The 24674-nt window shown below is 43.1% G+C and overlaps 1 protein-coding gene and 1 long non-coding RNA gene across 3 annotated transcripts; both read right to left on the reverse strand.

Moving 5' to 3' along the window:
• Positions 1 to 2974: 2974 nt before the first annotated feature.
• LOC131494945 (uncharacterized) lies at positions 2975 to 4048 on the reverse strand. Its single transcript, XR_009253669.1, has 2 exons — positions 3762 to 4048; positions 2975 to 3653 (listed from the first exon to the last, which is right to left on the reverse strand). It is a non-coding gene; the product is annotated as an uncharacterized LOC131494945 (long non-coding RNA).
• Positions 4049 to 4105: 57 nt separating this feature from the next.
• GGH (gamma-glutamyl hydrolase) lies at positions 4106 to 23760 on the reverse strand. Of its 2 annotated transcripts, XM_058699680.1 has the most exons (10): positions 23558 to 23695; positions 21241 to 21351; positions 20259 to 20370; positions 16294 to 16344; positions 14930 to 15014; positions 11874 to 12012; positions 9225 to 9331; positions 9053 to 9143; positions 6686 to 6823; positions 4106 to 4493 (listed from the first exon to the last, which is right to left on the reverse strand). In XM_058699680.1, the coding sequence occupies exons 3-10, from the start codon at positions 20360 to 20362 to the stop codon at positions 4369 to 4371; spliced, it is 840 nt and encodes a 279-aa protein (XP_058555663.1). In that variant the 5' UTR covers positions 20363 to 20370; positions 21241 to 21351; positions 23558 to 23695; the 3' UTR covers positions 4106 to 4368. The 2 variants fall into 2 exon arrangements, with proteins under 2 accessions (XP_058555663.1, XP_058555662.1); XM_058699679.1 differs by lacking the exon at positions 21241 to 21351 and having other exon boundaries at positions 23558 to 23760.
• Positions 23761 to 24674: the final 914 nt, after the last annotated feature.

The following is a 24674-nucleotide window of genomic DNA, read 5'->3' on the forward strand; positions in this document are numbered from 1 at the left end:
AGGTCTTTCAGGGCATTCTCTTAGGTCAGAGTAGGAAATATCTAGTATTAGGTATAAATCTATGTTTACACAGCCATTAGGGTTTTTTTTAATGAGATATAATTGACATACAATATATTTGTTTCATATATTAGTTTCAAGTGCGCAACATATTGATTCAATAAACCATTAGTATTTAAACAAATACAGTAACTGTGTTATTAAATGTTCTTTAGGTTTCCGGTAGCCTCCTAAAATCTACTACTCTAAATGGCTGGATGTAAACACAGTTGGTTAAACCTTAGGTTAGCTGGTTCTCTTCTGACATCTAGTGTTTCTGACTCATTACTGCAAAATACCTCAGTTCATTTTAAACTGCTGTTGGAAGAAAAATGTTACATAGAATAAAAACTTTATTCATTTTATTTTTTCAAGTTTATTTATTTTGTGAGAGAGAGAGAGAGCAAGTGAGCAGGGGTGGGGCTGAGAGGGAGAGTGAGAATCCCAAGCAGGCTCTGCACTGTCAGCACAGAGCTCGATGCGGGGCTCGAACTCATGAACCATGAGATCATGACCTGAACTGAAATCAAGAGCCAGATGCTTAACCAGCTGAGCCACCCAAGTGCTCCCTCTTTATTCATTTTAGAAAGAAATTTGTTAAGTGGAGTAAACCTCAAAATAAATAGTAACACAGCTTCTGTTTGTTTTTTTTTTATGTTTATGTATTTATTTTTGAGAGAGACAGAGATAGAAAACGTGAGCAGGGAAGGGGAAGAGAAAAAGGGGGAGAGAGAATCTCAAGCAGACTATGTGCTGTCAGCACAGAGCCTGACACAGGTCTTGAACTTAAGGACCGTGAGATCATGACCTGAGCCGAATTCAAGAGTCAGCTGCTTAACCGACTGAGCCACAGGCGCCCCACAAAGCTTCTGTTTATTTCTAAGAGGCAAAAGACTCTTAGCTCTTCCCATAAGAGAAAAGTGCTGCATTTTCTTGCTAGTCTGACAGGACAGAAAGACCCAGCACGTGCGTGGGCTGTTCTCTTACTGAAGAGGACACAGGGGGAATGAGAGAGGCGGCCCTTACCGCGGGCCTGTCACATGCCGGGTGCTGGGCTTGAACGCTTCACTGTGAGCTATCACTGTGTTTGTTTTTTTTAATTTTTTTTTTAACGTTTATTTATTTTTGAGACAGGGAGAGACAGCATGAACAGGGGAGGGGCAGAGAGAGAGGGAGACACAGAATCTGAAACAGGCTCCAGGCTCTGAGTGGTCAGCACAGAGCCCGACGTGGGGCTTGAACTCACGGACCGCAAGATCACGACCTGAGCTGAAGTCAGATGCTTAACCGACTGAGCCACCCAGGTGCCCCATATCACTGTGCTTTTAGAAGCCACAGGACTGTCCTAACCACAGAAACTCAGCCTGACAGGGTATTGAGGATTTTCGTACCCTGCGGTGTGGAAATGGAGACAGCCAACAGCCAACGTGCCTTCATAAAACATCTCGTGTCAGGCCACGTGTCACATAAACTTGTGGGCACTCAAAGACATCTGGCTGAATGGAAATGAGTGTTGGCCTGTTCTTTTGAGTCCAACATTCCCATTTCATCTGGGGTGTTTCACGTAGGTGAGAGGTTGGGAAATGCTGGAGGTAATGACCTGTCAGTTGTTCCCCCAAAGCCCTTAGATGCTGACGGTTGTAGGCTGGAGAAGGATCCACTTTAGCGGTCTCTTACACATAGAAAGCAAGCCACACTTACCCGATCCTTCCTCCTTTTGTTCTTTCTTCCTTTTTCTTCTAACCCGCATGTTCCCCCACTCACACTTGGTCTTTCAGCCTGTTTCTTTCCCCCAACAGAGAAGTTTTGACACTCAGTGTGGCCCGCTGACCTGCTAACGCTTCTTAAGTGTTTACTTCTTTAAGCTGTTATCACTGAGCCACTACTGAGCCAGGCAGCATCACCTTTGGGCCCAGGCAAAGGCCCTCCTCAAAGTTGTCCAGGCCCCTTTCTAGTGCCTGGAACTGGTCAGGGTGAAGTGCTATCTGGGCTAGGTACCCCTCACCTGGACCTGGTCCTGTGTGGGTCTGGGTCACCGGAAGTACTACCTCAACATTTCCTAAGTGCCCCCACAGTGGTGACAAGCCAGCCATAGCAGAGCTACACGATTAGGGCACTTTGAGCCCAGCCAGACCCGCCTGGGCCTGTACTCCCAGTTCTCCCTTCAGGAAATGAGCGAAACCCCACTCATTCAAGGCAACGAGGTGCCCTGAGCAGCTTTCAGATTCATTCCTATGCAATTGTCCAGGTCCTGTGGCCAGACTTCAGTTCCAGGAGGGCCGCCTGGCAAGCACAATATTCCTTTCACAGGATTGCACGAGATTTGATGGCCAGAATGGTGTTGACATGTTGATTTTAAGTGACTCTCATAATGGGCACAGGACAAGTTCAGGTGTGTGGTTATCGGAGATCTACTGATCCTTGGGCTTGAGCCACTTGTTTGGGCCTGTATATTGGCCCTTACACATCCGTCTTCCAACTACAGTGTCACCTCTAGTTTACAGAATGCAAAGGCATTGGGTGGCAGCACCCATCTCTTAGCCTCCATGTCTCCGGCCACTGGAACCCAAGATGGTCAGTCCACTCTTCCCAGGAGCTCCACATGATGGGTCAGGCAGCCCTCTGGGGCAGCTATCTATCTCCCCCTAGGGCTTTCCTAACATCAACAGGCATTTCTAATCCGTCCTGTCTTGCCTCCACTGATGTAGCAATGTCAGGCTGCCCTGGGTCAGTCTTACGTCAAGCTAGACAAGAAGCAGACGTTCCTTGCCTGGATGGGACCGCTCTTCTCACTTGCCCTTGGGCCTCCTGCCAAGCCTCTGGCAGGCAGTAGTATGTGAAAGGCAGGGATATTGTCAACTCTGAAAGTGATCCCATTCTTGGAATACAGTGAGTCTAGCATAAAAAAAAAATAATAATAATAATAAAAAACATGGAAAAATAGAAAACTGAATTTAAGTACAATAATGGTTTACATTTTCTTATACGTGTGCTCATCACCAATGAAGCACAGTGAGAACCTTTGGGAGCAATTAGTAGCATTCACAGCGGAAGGGGGGATGATACAGCGTGAGGAATGACACGGTCAGGATTTAGCGTGATTAGGGAACTTCAGAGACAAGGAGATTTCTATCTCAATACAAATGGGCTGGAAAGAACCCTGGCAGGATAACAGTCGCCACCTTTTTCTAGTAGTGAGAGACATGGAATTAGCGAGAAATGGCACATTTGACAAGACTTACCAGAATCTTTTTGCTCACGGATAGAAACTAAATCTGCCACACTTCTCCTAAAATCCTGTGAGCTGACTAAATGTGTTATTCCCTTTCAACCCCTATATTCTGTTTGGATGTATTGCTCAAAGCTTACGGTTTACCTCGGTATCTTCAGATTACTGTCCTTATCTTTCTGAACCTAAAGTCATTCATAAGCTCCTACATCACCTTGCCCAATCACTCTGTTTCCCATGTTTCTACTCCAGCAGCAGCTCTGAAGGACTAAGGAGAACAGAGGCATAGACGCGGTCTGTCAAAAACAGTTCAGAATGTCCTGTCTTCTATTTTTGTTGTCCTCTAGGAATTCCGAAATTTCAGAGTTGGCGAGGGTGTACAGGACTGAGGGATGGAAGAGGGAAGCACAGATTGAGAAATAGATTAAAATGTACCCCCAAAAAATGTTGGGCAGCTTTCAAATTATTTTCCATGGAAACAAAGTTTACTCACCAATAGTCACAAGTATTTACTCATGGCGTACTGTGTTAGACGTTGTGAGAGAGAAAAAGTTCAAGACACAGGCTCAACTTTCAGGAGGTGTGCAGTGTAACTGTGGAGCTGAAAAGGCAGAAGACAAAATGTATGTATACACACACACTCACACCACACCCTCTCACATACACACTCTCTCACACACTAATACTCCCAAAACTCAAACAATGACTCCCAGTGAACGAGAGCTAAGATTTAAGAAGGGTCTTCAGCAAGGATGGGGTGGATGGTTTGGGGGGGGGGGGGTGAGGGGGGTGGGAAGAGGTACTTATTTCTATAATCAACAGGAAAAAAATAAAATATTTGGATTTTCAATACATTTATTTTGTTTTAAGTTTCACATAAAATCTTTTCCATGGAATACACTGTGATTTTTTAATCTGTCTCACTGATTAATTTTCAAATGTGATATAAATATTCAAACACACTAAATGAAGAATCAGAACCAGGAACATTACAGAAAAGGAATCTCTGTGGCTTTCCATTATTGCCATGAGTAGCAAGTTATTACAACAGTTTAATAGTGGAATTATCCCAAATTCCTGTGTTAACACATGGCAGGCTTTCAATCAAATATATAACTTTGCTGAAATGATGAGGAAATATTTCCAGTATAAACTGGACGGAACTGATAAATCAGTGCTTTATTCTCTTCCACGTCAGATTCAAAATGATGACTGTTTTTCCGAGCTGCAAGAAAAAGAGTGTTCATTTTTAAAAAGTATAAATAATCTTCAAAAGGCTACTTTATAACATGGCTTCCTATAATCAGCATTATTAAGCAGGAAAATACTACCAAAAAAGGAGAAATATCTTACAAGAACTCCCCTACATAATGCAGCATTGATTCATTACCTACCGAAAAAGAGCATCTGTATTTGCCCCGCACCAGATCCAGTGTGGGGCTCACTCTCCCACTGACTCAAACACTTACAAAGGGCCTACTGTGTGCAAGACTTGCTGTAGGGCCTGGGGACGGAAATATAAACAGGGCAAGGTCCTAGCACGCAAGAAGCCTAGTCTAGTAACCACACAGAATTGTATACTGTGATGTTTTCATGGTCTATCTTCTTGAGATGCTTCAAGAGCGAAGAGAATGGAGATGTTGGCAAAACTGAGGCACACGGAGAAGTGAGAGGCAAGGCAGAAACGGGGATAACAAGGAGGAACACAGAAGTTGGCTGAAGTTTGGGGCGCCTGGGTGGCTCAGTCAGTTAAGCATTGGACTCTTGGTTTCAGCTCAGGCCATGATCTCATGGTTTGTGAGTTTGAGCCCCACATTGGATTCTGCACAGAAGGCATGGAGCCTGCTTGGGATTCTCTCTCTCCCTCTCTCTCTGCTCCTCCCTGGCTCGCTCTCTCTCTCAAAATAAATAAACTTAAAAAAAAAATTTTTTAATTGAAAAAAAAAAAAAACACAAGAAGGTAGCTGAAGTCTGGGGGCGCCTGGGTGGCTCAGCCGGTCAAGCTTCCGACTTTGGCTCAGGTCATGATCTCCTGGTTCGTGGGTTCGAGCCCTGCGTTGGGCTCTGTGCTGACAGCTCAGAGCCTGAAGCCTGCTTTGGATTCTGTGTCTTCCTCTCTCTCTGCTCCTCCCCCACTCAAAGAAATGAATAAACGTTAAAAAAAATTTTTTAAATAAAAAAAAAAGAGAAAAGTGAGCTGAAGTCTGAATGTGAAGCAGTGAAGGCTCAGACTTTCTCCTAAAGTGAAAATAAATATAGGCTTTGTGGCATTTTTAGAAAGAAGGATATTGGGAAATGAAGATAAAATAAACAGCTTTGCCACGTGATAATGCTGCAACAAACCGCCTACGCCGTTCTCATTTTCTCTGAATATGCAACAGGAAAATGTTACTTGGGATTAGCACTGCACAGGAGATAATTTTTTTTTTTTTTTTAATTCGGAGTTTTTGTCATGAAACTACCCATTCAACTGAACATAATTTTAAACCAGAGAGAACTGAGGAGGTAAGTACTTTACTCATGAGTGTGGCCAGGAGGGCTGATAAAAACATAGGGCAGCTTGGAGACAGGGTGCAAACACAATGGGCTGGAGTTCACGCCTCGCCAGAGTATGCCGTGTCCCTTGCAAGTTGTGTTTGTAGCTCTGTCCCATAGCTGTGTCACTCAACTGGAACCTAAGCATCTACCGCCAAATTCTCAGTTTTACCCATAAATATAACAGCATGAAAATGCCTCTGTGTTTTCATCATGAAAAAGCCCATGAACTTTCTCCAATGTGCCAATGCCTGCAGACAGGCAGCCTTAAAATCACAGACTGATGAGTATATACTCAATTTATGTAATTTTCTTAGAAAAATGACATCTAATTCTCAGAGAATGTTAAAATTAAAGCATTATTCCCACAATGACGACTCACAGGGAAAACATTTTTTTAAAAAATCTTCAAGAAAGAAAGAAAAACAAAGAACTCAACAATCTTCATGCTGTTGCTCAAGAATTCAGCACATTTTTGGGGCGCCTGAGTGGCTCAGTCGCTTAAGCATCTGACTTCAGCTGAGGTCATAATCTTGCGGTTTGTAAGTTTGAGAACCACATCGGGCTCTCCACTCTCAGTGCAGAGCCCGCTTCGGATCCTGTCTCCCTCTCTCGCTGCACCTCCCCCCCACCCAAGAAAAATAAAGTAAACATTAAAAAAAAAAGTTAAGTGCGCTTTAGATTGTATAATTAACTGAAATAACTCAGTTGATTTTATTTGAATGTCTAATATCTCAATTTCAGGGCTTTCCTATGATTTAATCTTTTTTAAAGTTCAACCTATGGAACATCTACAGAGCCAAGAGAGTATAGGAAGTTCAGATGAGGGCAGTTTCCTCCAAAGCTACAGTAGACTAATAAAGTTATATACCCGCATATTACCTTCAGCAACAAAGAACTCTGCTAAATAAAACGCCGCCATCACAGCATTTGGAGCATGAGAAATACCTTCTAACTTCCCCCACTCGTAAGGTGCTTTCTCCGGATGCCACTGGACACCGTATACTGGGTACCTGTACCCTGCATGAAGAACACAAACAAGTAAGTGAGGTGAGAATGCTCTAAGATGTTACTTACAATTCAGTTATGTTTTACACCCTAGGTAAAACATTATTTTATAATTCACAGTGTCAGGGTAAAATTGCGCTCATTCTCTCAGAGACAAAAGAATTTCAGCTCAGAATGTGAACATTCACAGTACATTTCCCTGGTTTTTCAACCTTTTTACAATTTGTAGCATGATTTGCTAGGTAATCAGAGAAGGGTGAAATAGTTGAGCCTCTGAGTATAACCCAGTTAAACAGGTGCCCGCGCGTGATTAGTGACACAAGTTTCTTCCACAATGGGTCTGTTTTCCCCCTACCTCATGCTGTGTTTTCATTTCCTCCCATAACGTAATCATATGAGAATGAACCATGCTGTGCATTTTTGGTGTCCTTTTACATAAGCCAGTTTGTCTCAGCCTAAACTATGTCTCTGTGGAAAGGTTCCTAACTTCATAATTGGTGTTTCAGAGGGGTCATCAGAGGCCACCTGGAAAGTGACTTTGTGGACAGTTAGGAGGTTACCGAGGAGTCTAGGTAGAACATGGTTAACACAGAAGTCGGCCAGGGCTAAGCTGGATGCAGGGGAGGTAATGTTTTCAAGAGGCATTTGGGGAACAGAATGTTGCACACATTTTTTAGATGTGGAGAATGAGGGCAGGAAGTCAAGGACAACATCCGAGTTTCTAACCTGGGATGGTTTGGGAAATGCCAATGCTATCATTAAAGCAAAAAAACAGAGGAAGAAAACAGTGTTAAGGAGAAGGTAACAGGTTCAGACTTCAGACTAGGCTGACCAACCTTCCCCACAATTTCCCAGATACTGTTTGTAAACCCTTGGACCTCTGACCTCCCCCAAGAGCAAGCCAGCAAAAAGACCAATCTTTGAATAATAAGAACTATATCCACTTTATTTCAGTTCATTCCACTCCAGGACCCTGGCCTCTCATGTGGCACAGCCTCACTGACTCAAAGACTGTCTACTATTTCTGTAAGTTGTCATACATGTCCTTGCTTGCACATTAGTGATTTTTTGGCTTTGACTGCTCGTTTTCCTTAAAGTCTCATCATATGGAAATCCCTTCAAGTCTGGAATAAATGCAGTTTCCTCTAGGGGTGCTTAGGTGGCTCAGTTGGTTAAGCATCCGACTTCGGCTCAGGTCATGATCTCACAGTTCATGGGTTCGAGCCCCGTGCCAGGTTCTGTGTTGACAGCTCAGAGCCTGGAGCCTGCTTTGGATTCTGTCTCCTTCTCTCTCTGCACGCCACCCCCCCTCCCCCACTTGTGCTCTCTCAAAAATAAATGTAAAAAATTAAAAAAAAAAAAAAAAAGTATTCCAAGACACCTGGGTGGCTCAGTTGGTTAAGCCTCCAGCTCTTGATTTTGGCTCAGGTCATTCATGGTTCATAGGTTCAAGCCCTGCATTGACAGCACAGATCCTGCTTGGGATTCTCTGTCTCCCTCTCTCTCTCTGACCTGATCCCCCAACCCCTTCAAAGATACATAAATTAACCATGAAAACAAGAAAGTACTCCATTTAACTCCCAGGGGTTTCGGTGTGAGTATCCCTACGGTCACTTCATAAATATACTGGTATCCCCCACTTGCCAGAAGTCCACGTGTGCCACTTCACGGTTATGAGAGACTTACGTTAGTACAGCAATGGCGTTTCTTCATGAAAGTAAAAGCCCTCTTCGGATTTCTTTCACTTAGCGGAAATAGGTTCTAATGCAAGTCCCTCATAAAACCAAGGTGGCTTTAATGCGAACTTTTGGAATGTGGGGGGATACTCTTTGCTTTGTGCCATTTTGGTTTAAGAGTTTCATAGGAAGGTTCTACTTTGGGATAGTGGGGTATACTTGTGTTTAGGAAGATGTTTTTCTGAATGTGAATCATATTTTTTGTTGTTGTCTGCGGGAGAATCTATCATGGTGCTTAATCTATACCACTGCTAAAAACAGAAGTCATTTTCTCCATTTCTATCTTTAGCTACCCTCCCCTTACTCTTTATTTTCCATTTCCCTGACCCCATTCTTGAAGAGGACCCAGGTAAATCACAACTCATTTGGAAAAAGTCGGTTTCCAAAAATGCCCTAGCTTCTATCTTCACACCCCAAAGTAACATGATTTTATAATTCATAAAAGAACCATAAAATGAAAATTAATATATAGAAACATAAGGTTTGTATGTGCCATGATATATACCTTCCATGGTTGAAATAAACTCAGTCTCGCCATCTGTATTTGTAGTTAACACATTGAAAAACTTCTTTAACTTTTCATTCATCGTAAAATTCTAGAGTATAAAAATAAAACAAAATAATTACTTCTGTAGTTAATCTAAATGCATTAATTTCATTGTTAATTAATGTGATACCGTCATGGAGAGGCTCCACTTGTGGAAATTTGCAGTTAGAGGTTCCAGTGATAATGACATCAACAAGTCAGCAGGAAAATTCTGGAACATTCTGCTCTGGAATGCACCTGAAATAATTTAAGCACAAGAGAAATGATTTAAACACAGGCAAAATAAAATCCACCAAAGTCACTGATCTAACAGCCAAAAAGAGGCCATTATTAAGACATAATCAAGATGCCTAGTTGATAAGCAAAACACATCATTTCCACATATGTTTTCTGGACAAGCACAAAATGAGTTTAACACACAAATTCAAGTATGTTCTATAATCAAGTATTTTTCTTACAGAATTGTAACATGAATAACTAAAATCCTTCCAATATTATCATTATCAGGCTGGCCATAGAGTAAGCAGAGAATTTTAACTTGAGTTATCTTGAAATCAGGTACAGTTTACCACATGAACATATTTTTGTTTTCTCAGGAAATGATCCAGAACTTTCAACATATTTTTAAAGGTATCTGGACTTTAAAAGGTTTAAAAATACCAACAATGTAGGGGTGCCTGGGTGGCTTAGTCGGTTAAGCATCTGACTCTTGATTTCAGCTCAGGTCATGATCTCGAGGTTCATGGGTTCGAGTCCCACATCAGGCTCCACGCTGATAGTGCAGAGCCTGCTTGGGACACTCTCTCTCTCTCTCTCTCTCTCTCTCTCTGCCTCTCCACCATTTGCTCTCTCTCTCTCAAAATAAAAAAAAAAAAAAAAAAAGAACACCAACAATGTAGAAAAGAACATTGACCAGGCCAAGAAATCTCTACTCGGTAAAGAGATCAGAAAAGAGCAGTTTACCTCACACCAGGCTCTGGAGTCTGATGCATAAACTCAAACACCAGCAAAAGGATAAAAAAGTTCTGATGATATGCAAGGCCCTGACGCCAGCTCTCCCTAAATGAAGCCTCTCACTCACCATGCTAATGGCTTCCATGAGAATCCCTGCACCTCAGATAATAAAAATGCACTCAGGTAAGGCACTCTTCATTTTTTTTATAAACTGGGTTCTCACCAAACACATCCAAAATAGATTGACCTAATACATGTGCTTCCCACAGAGCTCTTACGATGACTAGGTGAGATAATGTGAGAAAGAACTTTGAAAAATATAGAATATTCGATGGGTTCTATGTATAAAACTACTGCTTTCCATCCAAAATCCTTATGAGAACAAGATAGCGGACGGCACTCAACTCTGAGGCTCCAGAGATCAGATAACCTACAAGAATCATTACGTAGTTACACAGAGTGGTATGACAAAGAATTTGCCTGGTTCTGTGCCCTGAGTTCCTGACAGCTTCTAAAACTCTCAGAATTTCCTGAGAAATAGGAGAGTCTCCGTAATGCTAATGAGGTGACTCCTGGTGGGGCCCTAGGCAGCTTCAAGAGGAGGCTGGTCATCAGAAAGGTCAACCACATGACTAGAGTAAGTTAGGACTTTGAACCAGCCTGACTTCCAGGGACGGAAGGGAGACTGGAGATTGAGTACAGTCACACAGCCCACGATTTAATCAATCTTGCCTTCACAATGAAACCCCAGGAAAAAATTCCTGACATGCCAGGAGGGTGATGTGACTCAACAGGGAGAGGACACAGAGGTTCTGCACTCCCTCCCCAGATGTCACCTTGTGTGTATCCTTTATAATAAAAGTTAGCACAGACACAGCACCTTCCTGAGTTCTGAGAGTCATTCTTGTGAATTACTGAACCTCAGGAAGGGTCATGGGAATCCTCAAAATTGTGGCCAGTTGGTGAGTAGTGTGGGTGGCCTTGCGGATGTGACTTATGGCTGGTGTGTCTTGAAATAAGGGCAGTCTAGCTGGGGAGATAACCTTTAACTGGAGGCTGAGCTAACTCCGGGTGGTCAGTACCAGAATCGAAAGTACACCACAGCTGGGATTCAAACAGAGCACACAGGGGGCGCCTGGGTGGCGCAGTCGGTTAAGCGTCCGACTTCAGCCAGGTCACGATCTCGCGGTCCGTGAGTTCGAGCCCCGCGTCAGGCTCTGGGCTGATGGCTCGGAGCCTGGAGCCTGTTTCCGATTCTGTGTCTCTCTCTCTCTCTGCCCCTCCCCCGTTCATGCTCTGTCTCTCTCTGTCCCAAAAATAAATAAAAAATGTAAAAAAAAAAAAAAAAAAAAAAAAAAAAAAAAAAAAAAAAACAAACAGAGCACACAGCCAAGGGAACAGTGCTGTACTATAATAGTTAGAGCTAACATTTACGAGACTTGTATTGAAAGCCTTTCACACAGTACCTGGAAAGCAGCGTCTTGTTCAGTCCTCACAAACGACCATAAGAGGAAAACCCTTAAAATCAGGAAATGAAAGCCGAGAGAGGCTAAGCCATGCCTCAAGGCAAACGCGACAAAGTAGGACTCAAACCCAGGCCCGACCTCAGAGGTCTTAATCACACACGGTCCCAGGAGCACTACAGGCAATGAGGGCTCCTCCAGCCATCTTCACAGCTCAGTACAAAAGCGATCATCCACATTGTCAGCTGGTGTAAATCATGTAAGAATCAGTAAGCATTATGAGCATTTCCGACGTGGAGATGTGCTACTTACGAATCCTGCCCAGGTAATATCTTTTAAAGGCTGGAAAAGACAGTACTCACCTTTGGTGAAGTTGAGCGGCATCGTAACTCCTTCCGTTTTCGTGAGCGTTAATAAGCACTCCCCACTAATCAGATACGAAAGCTCTTCAAATCCAAGGCATGTGCCCCACACAGGAAAATAGTCTCCATCATCGAAACTCTTTGCAGAGTGGAAGAGAAAACTAAGCTTATTCAACTTTTCGAAACAAAAATTATACATTTGGTTTGTCATGATGAGACAGGCACGTCATGTGTGGGTTTCTAAAGAACTTTCCAGGATCCATAAGTAGGCTAGCACTTCATCTTTCCTCAGACCAAGCTCCTATATAATAATTCAGGTTGAGTCAAACTATCTAACCTCACCTGCGCTGGGAAAAAGACTGACATCTGCCAGGCGGCTACTAACCAACACAAGTAACAATCAGAGACTGCGACCACCAAAGGTAATGCTAGATAAACGCCCATTTATACATCTTCTACAAATCTTGTTGCTTTGGATGATTGTCTGGTTGGAACACACTCTGAAGTCCCTCCTCCATTCTAAGCATTTATAGTAATAGCGGCATGATTTAAATCAGATTTAAATCAGGGGAAAGCTATGATCTGGAAGGGAAGGAATGAATGGTCAGTAAGAATAAGGCCAAGCAAAAGTGAAAGAAATTTGCATAAAGTGAAAGTTGCCAACTAAAGAAGTACAAATGTATCGAGCTTCTTCAAAAGGAGTCACAACAAGTAGCACGGATGGGGAGAAAGTTTTCCAGCAACTCCATTTTTTTGGCTGAGGAATGATTAAACCCATATGTACTGATATTACCAACATGCGTTTTGCAACTTTTCTAAAAGCAGTGATTTTCCTGCATACATTGTAAAATATAACCTAACAGTCACTCATTTTAAGTGAGGAAATTGTTAAGGTTTCCCTTTTTTTTTTTTTCCTGTTCCTCGCTAAGAAAAATACAGATTTACATTAATTCCTATACTTTCCATCCCAAGGTAGGATTTCTAACACTTTATATGCAGGTCTGGCAAATTTTATTTTTAGAAGCTAGAGTTGCATACATCAAGTTGAAAGGTCATACTGCATCTATAGTAAACACACAAGAGGGCTTAACTGTTCTGTGTCCATAAGTACCAAATTAATTTCTCGGCTAAATGTTTTAAGTCCTTGCTTGCTGGGACCACATCTTTTATTTTTTGTGGATCCTCCACAAAGCCTAGCAGAGCAAAGGACACAGAGTAGCAGTGAACAGATCTAACAGACTTCGCTTCTCAAGGCTTCTTCAGGGAGGGCTTTGTGGATCCCAGGAGCTGTAGCTAAATCAGTTCAAGGTGGCTGAGCTATTTTCCTTTGCTTTGAAATCTTCAGGTAGCTAATTACATTTTAAAAAGTAGACTTTCAGGGGGCACGTGGGTGGCTCAGTCAGTTAAGCACCTGACTCTTGATTTTGGCTTAGGTCATGATCTCATGGTTCGTGAGTTCAAAACTGCACATCAGGCTCTGCACTGACAGTGCAAAGCCTGCTTGGGATTCTGTCTCCATCTCTGCCCCTCCCCTGCTTGCTCTCTATCTTTCTCGCAAAATAAATAAAAGCAAACTTTACAAAAAAAGTAGACTTTTGGATCTTATGGATTATGTGTTTCCTTTTTTTTTTTAATTGAACAAGCTAGTTACGTGAGTCCCGTATGCAAAAGGAAAAATGACTACTTTATAATGTCCACATGTATTTCCCAAATGCATTTTAAATCACTCACATTACAAAATGTCCACTTTGTTCACTTTTTAAAAAAATATCCACTGAGCATGTACTAAGTACATGGTGGCATGGGATATGAAATGAGGAACACCTCAAAAGGTGCTAGAACTGTGAAATCTGAAGAGGCATAAGTAGCTAACCTCAACATAGTCTGTCTTCTGAAATATAAGCTCCTGAAGGTCACAGATCCTGTCATATTGCAGAGTTGGAGCTAAGTAAATGTTTGAACTATTCTACAACAAAACACTCTAAAGTTAAGAGGGAGTGGGACACCATTCCAATTGGAGTTGGCAAAGCAACTTCTACAGAAGGGGAGTAGCACCTTAGTCTGGAAACACAGCCAAACTGTGCACTGGGGATAGAATGGAAAGAAACAGACTAAACCAATTTAAAAGTAAGAGGACACAGGGGCGCCTGGGTGGCTCAGTCAGTTAAGTTTCTGACTTCAGCTCAGGTCATGATCTCAAGGTTCCTGAGTTCGAGCCCCACATTGGGCTCTCTGCTGTCAGCATGGAGCCTGCTTAGAATCTCTGTCCCCCTCTCTGCATCTCTCTCTCTTAAAAATGAATAAAACATTAAAAAAAAATTTTTTTTAAGTAGGAGGACACAGAACATATACTAGGAATACCAACCTGGCTTCAATTATGTGCATAAGGAAAAGCTGGAAAAGTGGGGCTGTGGACACACTATATGTCTTGACCCAAAGACTATGATAGGCTACAGATTACCTAGCCTAACCATTAAAAGTCTTTAAGCAAGTATCTTGGATGCTAAAGGCATTTCTTTTAGGGAAATGTTTAAGGGCCGGGGGAGATACCAGGGCCAGCAAGATTATAGTTCAGGAGAGAAACAGTAAAGATCTGAAGTATGGTGCAGAGGTGGGCTCAATGTGAGACATCAGAAAGGAATCAAGAGGCTTTGGTGCCTGGTGACACTGTGGAGTCTAAGGTAACCGTTCAAGGTCAAATAGGACGGAGAGGAGCTTTCAAGAGGAGATGACAATTAGTAACATACGAACAATGCCTGGTTCATAAGACACAAAACAGCTTACTAAGCCCACATAAGGACCTGGATCATATTAATGAGCACCGACATAGAGGGCCGGTCTGCGAGACTCTGGTTCCCTGGGCCAGCCAGAACTAAATGAAGAACACAGAAAACAGGTGACAGCTGCCACGAACTTTGGAGCTGGCAGCTCCAAAGGTAAAGCGGGATGAGCCAGGGAAATCGTGAAGGAAGTACCACCACACGCTTAAAAAAGCATTATCCCCACGGAAAATTACAAAAACCCATCTGGTATAATAAACGATGAACAATATCTACCTGTATGGCCAAGTTGTAAAATTTTTTGGCTGCGAGGGCGTAACCTGACTTCTTGAGATTCGCGCTTCCTCCAGGGAAAAGGATCCTGAAACGACATAAAAGTGGGTGCATTTCAACCTCACGCCCCACTGAAAATAAACTCTTTTTACTTTAAAACAAATTTTGCCTTAGGGCACCTGGGTGGTTCAGTCGGTTAAGCGTCCAACTTGGGCTCAGGTCATGATCTCCTGGTTCAGGCCCCTTGTCGGGTTCCGGATTCTGTGTCTCTCTCTTTCTCTGCCCCTCCCCCGCTCGCACTCTCTCTGTCTCTCTGTCTGTCTCTCTCTCTCAAAAATAAACATTAAAGAAAAATTTAAATAAATTTTGCCTCACCACATAAGTAACAGTATCATTAATGAAAGAAACTACAGCAAAAAGATAAAATATTTACACTCCCACACATTCACAAACTGCCGTAGTTAATACTTTTGTGCATATTCCTGCAATTTCTTCAATAAACAAGTTTATTTTTGAGCTAGAGTATAGACAAATTAAGGATAAATAGGCGGGGAGGGGAGGAGAGTACATAAAACTAGAAATCAAGTCGAGATAAAATTCCAGGCACAGCTAGGTTTAAATTCAGGGGATGAGTGATGGCAAAATCAAATGCAGGCCCATAATCGTGAATTGGTTTTGGTTCATAGAGAATTACTTTTAATCCTAAAAAACAAACTGGTCATAAAAATATACATGGGCTAGAAGCAAATATCCATGAGAATTTAATTTTTTTTTCATTTTTTTAAGTTTATTTATTTTGAGAGGGAGAGAGAGAGAGTGAGCAGGCAGAGGAGGGGCAGAGAGAAAGGGAGAGAGAAAATTCCAAGCAGACTCCATGCCTCAGCACAGAGCCCGAGGCAGAGCTCGAACTCATGAACTGTGAGATCATGTCCCGAGCTGAAGTTGGACACTCAAACAACTGAGCCATTCAGGAGCCCCTCGAACTACCTTCTGAAAGATCACCAATTCCAATCCCCAGACTTAGAACTTCTAAATCCCCTGACCAGGCAGTATGCCATGCCATTCAAAGTGGCTTCAATACATTAAAGACAAGCATTAAAGGAACAAAGATTATGTGACACTTAAGGAAAAAAAAAAAAAAAAAAAAGACCTAAATGTATCTACTAGGTAGCATTTATTTCTTAGGCCACTTCCGGTCTGCAGTACTTTTTCAACTCTCAACAAAACGATTCCTAAAACGGAATTCAGAAAACTACCATTACACGACTACAAGATAGTTACATTGAAACATGTATCTTTTTATGTATTTTTGCAAAAGTAGATGACCTCCACCTCGTTCCCTATATCAAATCAATGCTTCAACTTACCCATTAATAGACCGGAAAAGCCTTTCATACTCTTCTTTGGTAAGATCAGGTCTGAAAACAACAAAAACAATTATAAAACATCCATTTCCAAAACTTAAAGAAAAAAGACTGAAAATAAAGTCCCCACATTAATTAAAAAAAAAAAGAAAGAAACATAATTCTTAAATGCTAGGCAATATCTCTCTCCCTTCCTAGAGATATTTTTTCAAAATACATGAAAATCATATACTGTAAGTATATCCTGTGTTGCTAATCAAACAAGTGAATGTGTTTTCATGTGGTCTCAATATAAGTTAATATTGTGAAGTGTGTGTTAATATGTAAAACTTTAAAGACCATGAGATTTGGGCACCAGTAATTTCTCTGTTAGCTGGAAACTATCAACAACACGTAAGGATACTCAGTAGTTTTATATAAAGACTAAATAAAAAGATTTATGAATATGCCTACCTTAACTACAGGCAGTTTGGGCAGATAAAAAACAACACATGTAAATGCCAAGTCACTTCTTCATCCCACCCCCACCACTAACTGCAAAGATCTGGAGACCACTGTGTTTTCAAAAGTCAGAAGAGTTCCGATCTAGGGACAGACTACATGTACACCACTGTAGACCGGTGCAATTTGCCCAGGTAATTATTCTGAAGCTCCCTTCATCAGACCTCATGTAAGGGCTCCTAACATCACCACGTTATTGACGATTTTACCCCCTTCTCCAGAGAAAAGTGATGGGATTAATCTGTGAAAATTTAGTTAGGTCATAGTAAAATGGGTTTTGCTCTTCCAAAAGTTCACAAAATGCAAGAACAAGAGAAGAGAGCATCATGATTACGAAATTCCTGCAACAGCTTTCCTACGTTAAGCAGTCTTCTGGTTCTATAAGAGAATAACAAGACATAACGCCCTCTCAATCAGCCACAAAAGTGGGTTTCTGATCAAATGTCAACCACAGTCCATTTCTGCCCCAGGGAAAGTTTAAGGAACAGTTAGAACACCTCTCCCATTATTAAACACACTTATGATGCCCGGAACTTGGCTGTGCTTTGTTGTGCTGGGTTTTCCTCAAAGTCCAAATGAGCCTTGCCAGTCCGGGTCTCTTTAGAAGTTCATAATAATCCTCCTCCCAGCAGAGAGCTACAAAGCAGTGGGTGATATTAATGGTGCCTACCATTATCTTAGATGAAGGATACATGGGCAAGTGGCCCTGACTTGGGAAGCAGCAGGGAGATGAAACGTGAGTCCACATTCCCAGCACCCTGCCAGTCCAATCTCCCCAGACTGTGCCAGTGACAAGGGAACTGAACAGTCAGGACCCAGAATCTTCCCCATGGATGTTTAAACCAGGACAGACAATCCTCACAGGAATGGATTTAGATCACTCAGCTACATTCCAGGGACTTCTACCAACTAGCCATGCATGCTGGTTTCAGTCATTTCATTAATTCTAAATAAATGGCTCCCATATTGTGCATGACTGAATTTTTGGACCCAGGTAATCACTTTTAAGGGGCTTAATTGTTGGGGGAAGGAGGGGAAGAAGTGTCATGAACTCAAGTGCCTCAGAGACCAGACAGCAAAAACAGGCCAGGTCATATTCTCTGAATATAGATGTTGCTTGCATGTTGTGATACTTTCTAGAAACGAAAGACCTTCTCAATAGGATATGAACTAGTTTGCTCTCTCGTTAACTAAAAGAAAACGGCTTAAGCCTGATAATGATGGTGGATGACACAGTTTCAGTGGCACAAAGAGGAATGACAGGCCTTGTTGCCAATGTTGTTTTATTTGAAGTCAGCTCCATATCATTATCTTGGCGGGGGGGGGAGAAGAAGGCCAGAAATTCAGACTTTCATGAAGGCTTCTGACTTGTAAATGTTTAAAAATGTTATAAAACGCTGTGTGAACAAAACAAAATTTTAAATCAAAAGGGGTCAATGCTACCCTTCAGGAGGACGCTGATCTTGGGTTCCACCAGTGGGGATTTAGCATAACCTCAGGGCACCAGGCACCTGAGAAGGCAGAAGGACAAAGACAAACCCCTTTACCTATTCCGGAATTTTCCTTGGGTCTTCCATCCTCCTCCTTATCCCTTCTAAGCCACGGAAGTTGACCCCCAGCATCCCAAATGCGGAAATAAACTCAACCTTATCAGTGTGACCACTTCAGTCCCATTCTACATTAGGCAATCCTCTGTAGGTCACTCTGGAAATTTAGCTGCCATGAATCACATTGCTTTTGTAGGACTCTATGATTCTAATTGCGAGTGATACACCTTAAAATGAACTTTGGGAACCCAATCTGGAAATTAACCTATGTGCTGACAGTCACACTTTTAGTGACTCCGTCATAAATGCCAGTATTCTGTTCCCAGTCATCAGGTTTCAAAACTTCCTCAGTTTCAAAACTTCCCCAAGTTTCAAAACTTGCCCCGTTTCAAAACTGGTCATTCTTGACTATTCCTCCCTGTGCCCTTTCATTCTATTAGTCATCAAATCTTGTTGATATTTTTAGAGAACGTTTACCCATCAGTCCTACAGCAAGCACTGCTCTAAGCCAAGCCTGCATCACTTCACACATAGCCTACCTCAACGGTCTCTGAAGTCGTCTACCTGCCTCGTGTCTCTCCTACCTCCCATCCAGGTGATCAGCACTAATGTCCTAAAAAACCACTTGCAGAGAAAGCTTCGGTGATGAAAACATTGAAACTCTGTTCTGAAGACTCTCTAAAGCCTCCTCGGCTCTAAAACTCTGGTGTTGGGGCGCCTGGGTGGCTCAGTCAGTTAAGCAGCCGACTTCATCTCAGGTCACGATCTCGCAGTTTGTGAGTTCGAGCCCCGCATCGGGCTCTGTGCCGCCAGCTCAGAGCCTGGAGCCTGCTTCGGATTCTGTGTCTCCCTCTCTCTCTCTGCCACACCCTGCCCCCTGCTTGCTCGCTTTCTGTCTCTCAAAAAAATGAGTAAACGTTAAAAAAAAAAAAAAATGTAAACTCTGGTATTATCTAGGTTCCAAATAAGATCTCACTTGAAAAAATTAGATCTGCTACTAAAAACTGAAAGACAAGTGCCAAAGTGAAAGGGGTAGAGGCACTTAAACGTAAAAGGTTAAGCAAGAAGATGACCCTCATGAAGCTAAACATAAAGCCATGTTGTGGTACAACTCTCTCAGCTGTAATGCTTGCATTTTCATTATTAGTGTTTTATTTGAAGAGTAGCTTTCTTTGTTACAACTTTTTAACGTAAAATTAATGACAAAAACAGGTTTCCCAAAGCAAACAGCTGTGTTTTATGTGTGAAGTCGCTTATGATGGATAGGTAAGAGTGCCAGAAGATTGTAAAATACACTAATTTGGAGTGAAAAAATATTATAGATACTTGTAAGGTTTTGTTAAAAAATTCAGTTCTTTCCAAATCAAAATATGACATAAGTCATTTTAGTCTTACTAGGCCATTATATCACCAAAAGTAATGTAGCTCCTTTAAAACTGTAATAATTGTAATTTATACTGAATAATTGTAATTCATATTGTAATTTATGCTGTATTAGTCATTCACAAACATTAAAACAGAGTGTGAAGGTATTTTAAAAGTCATCTTCTAAAAACCTCTTTTATTCCCCAAGTGTTCCCGCATCCTAATATGATGGAATAAAGCTGGTTAAGTTTTAGATCCTTTTACTCCATTACTTTCCAAATACCACCTTTTCCGGAGTATAGGAAACTGTCATTTTGTTCTTTACCGAATGCACAGGACAGACTTCTAATAGCTTGGCAAATACAGCTTTATTCACACTTTAAACAATTTAATGAGAGACCCTGAGCATTAGATTTGTGGCAAAAATCAGGTGCAACGTTGCCACGTTTAAATGATGCAATCATAGCAAAGGAAACATGAATTTTCGAGATAGACGATAATTCGCAATAAAGCAGGAGTTTTTTCCTTGTATGGTGTAAAACTATTGGATCATACCTTATCGGTACTACTCTTGCACCTGCAGACTCCAGATATTTTACATAGGATGCAGCAATGTAGTATTTCCCCAGGCTTTTCATTTCCTTACTGCACGTTTGCATTAATACTCCTAAATTACAAAAAGAAAGAGAGAAAGAAAGGGTGGGGGAGAAAACAGTTTTAGTTTCAAGCAATTTCCTCTTTTCCTTACTCAGAAACGGAAGCACATCAGAGTAAAGATACCACTACCTTACTTGTTTAATTACCAGAATGAAACACCAAGCTTCCTCTATAAGTGCATCCATAAACTTTGAGAAAAGAGCAAGAGGAGGAGTTTCAAGTAGCAGCCTCTTTCTCACCTCAGTTAGGGAGACCAAATGAGCCCCAAAGCAGGTTTACAATAGCACCAGCCTCCTTCACACAACCCAGAATCAATCTCACATCCTTAAATCTAAAAGGAGGCCTCTCCCCTCCCATACACACTCAAAGACACACTGTTTCCTTGACAATAAAGCAGTGGAAATATACCTTCTTTCCACATAGCTCCAGAATCAGCAACACTATGGTAATCTAAGCAACCAACATCTTGGCTGATTATAATACCTTCTTAAAAAGCCTGTCTGTATCCCTTCTTAAACAACCCGCAACAACTCCAACCTATTCTCCACGTGGAAAGAGATCTGATCGTATCACCATTCAGTCATCCATTTCTTCATTCAGTACGTTACTGGATCATAATATTTACCAGGCACTGAACTAGGTGCTGGGGACACATGAATGAACAAAACACAAATCCCTCCCTTGTGGACTTTAATCCTAGTGTGCGGGAGGGAGAGAAGAGAGGACAAATAACTAACAAGATAAAAGGTTATAATATAAAGTCTGATGGCTGGTGGTAAATGCTAAGGAGAAAAAGTAGAGCAGAGTAAGAAGGTGTGTGTTGGAGAGGGGGAGGAGTTGGTCCCATCTATCCAGAGGTCCCATCTAGCCGGTCTCTTACATATGATGGCCAGGTAAATCCTCCCTGAGGATCCTCCCTTTCTGAGAAGGCAGAACATGACATTTGAGCCGCGGCTTCAGAGAGATGAGGGAGAAAACCATAGGCAAATATCTGGAAGAAAAAGGATCCAGGGTGTGGGAATAGCATGTGCAAAGGCCCTGAGTCCAGTGGGCGCCTATCACATCGCAAGGAGTCCATATGATTAGAGCCCTGTTTAAGTTTCTCCTTGTTTAAGCCACTGGGTCCCTAAACTTTCGTAAACTCTGTAAGACCCTGTGTGTTCCGCCCCACCTCCCACCCAGGCTGCCTCTTATCACTGAAACCTCAGCCCCAGAAAGCTACTGGCATCCAGTATACAGCAAAACATGTCTGTTTGGAGAACACAGTATCACTCGCTGCTTCACCACCTGGAATACCTTCACAGTCTCTGTGGGCCACCTGACTGGAAGGGCTCCCTGTATCAATCACTTCTGTATTCCCAGCTTCTTGCAAAAAGTTGTCAGGCACTCAGTGGACATGTGCCCAATACCAGAATGTGTTCACTAGGACTATCTTCCTTGTTGTGGACAGGCAGGATTATTTCCACTGAGAAAAATGAACTGTGGTAGGGAAAGAATTCGGGGGTGTCATCGGAAATGGGAGAATAGAATGGTACAAGGCAGGCAAGGTGAGGTGCCATAAAAAAGGGTCTGGGACAGGTGAACATAAGTACCAAGAAGGGGAAAAGTATATTAGAACAGGTAAGTTCCACCGTCTTCTCCCCTGCCCTGCCCCTTTACCCACATATTCACTTTTCCCATCTATGGGGGGAAGCTCAGGTCGTACGTAAGTCCCTCAACATGTAAGTCCCCCCAAATTCCACCCATACTTTAAGACCATCTCACAACGTTTGTGATTTCCTCGTCTTTGAATCCTTTGCACTTCCGCATTCAATGTCTTGCACACAGTAGGTGCTCAGTTATTTTGTCTTAATTCATGTGACCAAAAGCAGACTCTCCCTTTTTTCTATATTTAACCCTGAATTACCACTGTTTCTAGGAGAGGGAAAAGAGTCCCCCTCTTTTTCCTTTTTGCCTCCTCTGTGTACTCACAATTCTCAACACACTACATAGAATTTTATTTTGAGTTAATTCTCACTGAAACCTCAGCCCCAGAAAGCTACTGGCATCCAGTATACAGCAAAACATGTCTGGTGGAGACTCTAACCACCATTTTATGAAACCACCCCATTTATGAAATAAGGCATTCCAAGTTCTAAATATTGATATGAAACCCATTTGAGGGGCTCCTGGTTGGCTCAGTCAGTTAAGCGACTGACTTCGGCTCAGCTCATGATCTCAGCGGTTTGTGAGTTCAAGCCCCGCGTCCGGCTCTGTGCTGACAGCTCAGAGCCTGGAACCTGCTTTTCTGATTCTGTGTCTCCCTCTCTCTCTGCCCCTCCCCTGCTCATGCTCTGTCTCTCTCTGTCTCGAAAATAAATAAAAACATTAAAAAAAAAATAAAAACATCAAAATTTGAGCACTACTAATATATATGAAAAAATACTCATTTACTTTCTCTTTAGTAACAGAATATGCTGTTCCTCTTTCCGGAAGATAAAAGAGTTTGAATGGCATAATACTACCTCGAAAATAAAGTCAATCTTAATTGTCTGACACAAATTGCTTTTGGTAAATTTTAATTCTAGGCTGATTGATGTTTCCTGGATAGCTTTCTCCTTCCCTGCCTTGAATGTCTGTTTGGGCAAGGCAAACTGATCTTACTCTTCTTAAAACATAAATTAGTTGAAAATGAAAAATTAGAAGCTTCACTTTCACACAGAGTAGAACTGACATTAGGGTTCTACTAGCCACTGCTCCCCTCCGGTGCTGAAGAATGACAAAAATCCAAACTATACCATAATTTCTTGATTATCTGGTCAATTCGATTTTTGTATGTGTAATGCATTGTACCTTGAAACAACGCCCTCGCTCCGTGAAGCTGTAATAAACATAACGCATATACAGTTTGTTGAGTTAGTAGAAATTCCTAGCTATGTACCAAAAAGAAAGCAATCCGCAGGATTCTTCCCAGCGCACCCTCCTCCCCTCCAACTTCAAGAGCCATACGAGTTTGAATCAGCAGGCAGCAGCAATATTTCGGCACGATCCAAACGGCGTCTTGGCTCGGCTCTTACTCGTGCTACAAATGAAGGCACCCAACGTAACCCTGGACTCGGGTATTTCCAAACCGGGACGCAGCAGCTGGAGCCCAGCGGCGGGAAGTGCCAAGGACGGACACCCGGCCCCAGCCCGCGGCTCCCGCCCAGCCTTCTTACCGATGATGGGCTTCTCGGAGGTGGAGGCTCGAGGAGCGCACAGCCCGGGGCTGGCCGCCCAGCACAGGAGCAGGCTCAGCACGCACAGCAGGCGCTCCAGGCTCGCCATCGCGCCCGCCGCCTCCCGCCGCCTTTCAAAAGCACAGCTGGCAGGACACCAGAGGCTGCAGCCGCGGCGACAGCGGCGGCGGGGTGGGCGGTCCCCGGACCGCGCGGGGGCGGCGGGCTGGGGCGGGGCTCCGCCGCGGAGGCCTGTGGGAAATGCAGTTCCGGCGCGCGCGGCGGCCGCGGGGCCTGCGCGGAAGGTTCAGGGGCGCAGTCGCCGCACGCGTCCCATTGCTCGGCCCTCGCTCCGCCGCCTGCGACCCCGCGGCCGGTGCGGAGACACCGGAAGCTGCTCTGCGGGACCGGGGTGGACAGAATCCTCCTTTCGACTGTTCTATGGATGTGACCTTCAGTCCCGGGTAAGGGAGCCCAGGCTCTCGAAGGGGAACCTGCGAGTCTCCGCCAGACCGAGTCTTGTAACCAAGCAGGAAGCGGGCCCGGCGAGAGGTTGAGAATTCGTCTGAGAACTTTGCGCCAACCATCGCTGCCGCCTGAAAGGCCAGACGTTGACTTTAGGAATGCTGGCAGCTGGGTTGGGCACTCCAGCGTTCCGTGGAAGGATAGACTGTGACTTCAGAGGTAATTTCCACATCCTGCTGTGTGTTTTCAGGGTCCAGGCAGCCCAAGGAAACAAAGGGAAGAGGGAAGGACGATGGATGTGAACACGTTCCCAGGCGCGTGGCCTCAGCTCCGAAGTGGGTCAAGGAGGGGCCACCCCCTGGCATCCCCTGCAAAGGGGCACGTCCCCTTCACTGTTAGCGTCAGCCACAGACTTGCGGGCCCTACGCACAGGGCCAGAAATGATCACTTTGGCTCCTGGGCATTAAAAGTATTTTGTGTCTGTTTAAAATTTCAGAAGAGATTTAGAATCAACTAGGGTGGGAAACTAGGTAAGAGACAGAAACCTTTTGCTTTTTGTACGAACACCCACATACGAAGATATGGTTTGTACTGGGTGCAAGTGCCCAACTCCAAGGGCCAAATTAAATTCAGAATAAAATTCTTGAGTGTT

Source organism: Neofelis nebulosa, chromosome 14 (genome assembly GCF_028018385.1).
Source record: "Neofelis nebulosa isolate mNeoNeb1 chromosome 14, mNeoNeb1.pri, whole genome shotgun sequence".
Taxonomy (NCBI): Eukaryota; Metazoa; Chordata; class Mammalia; order Carnivora; family Felidae; genus Neofelis; species Neofelis nebulosa.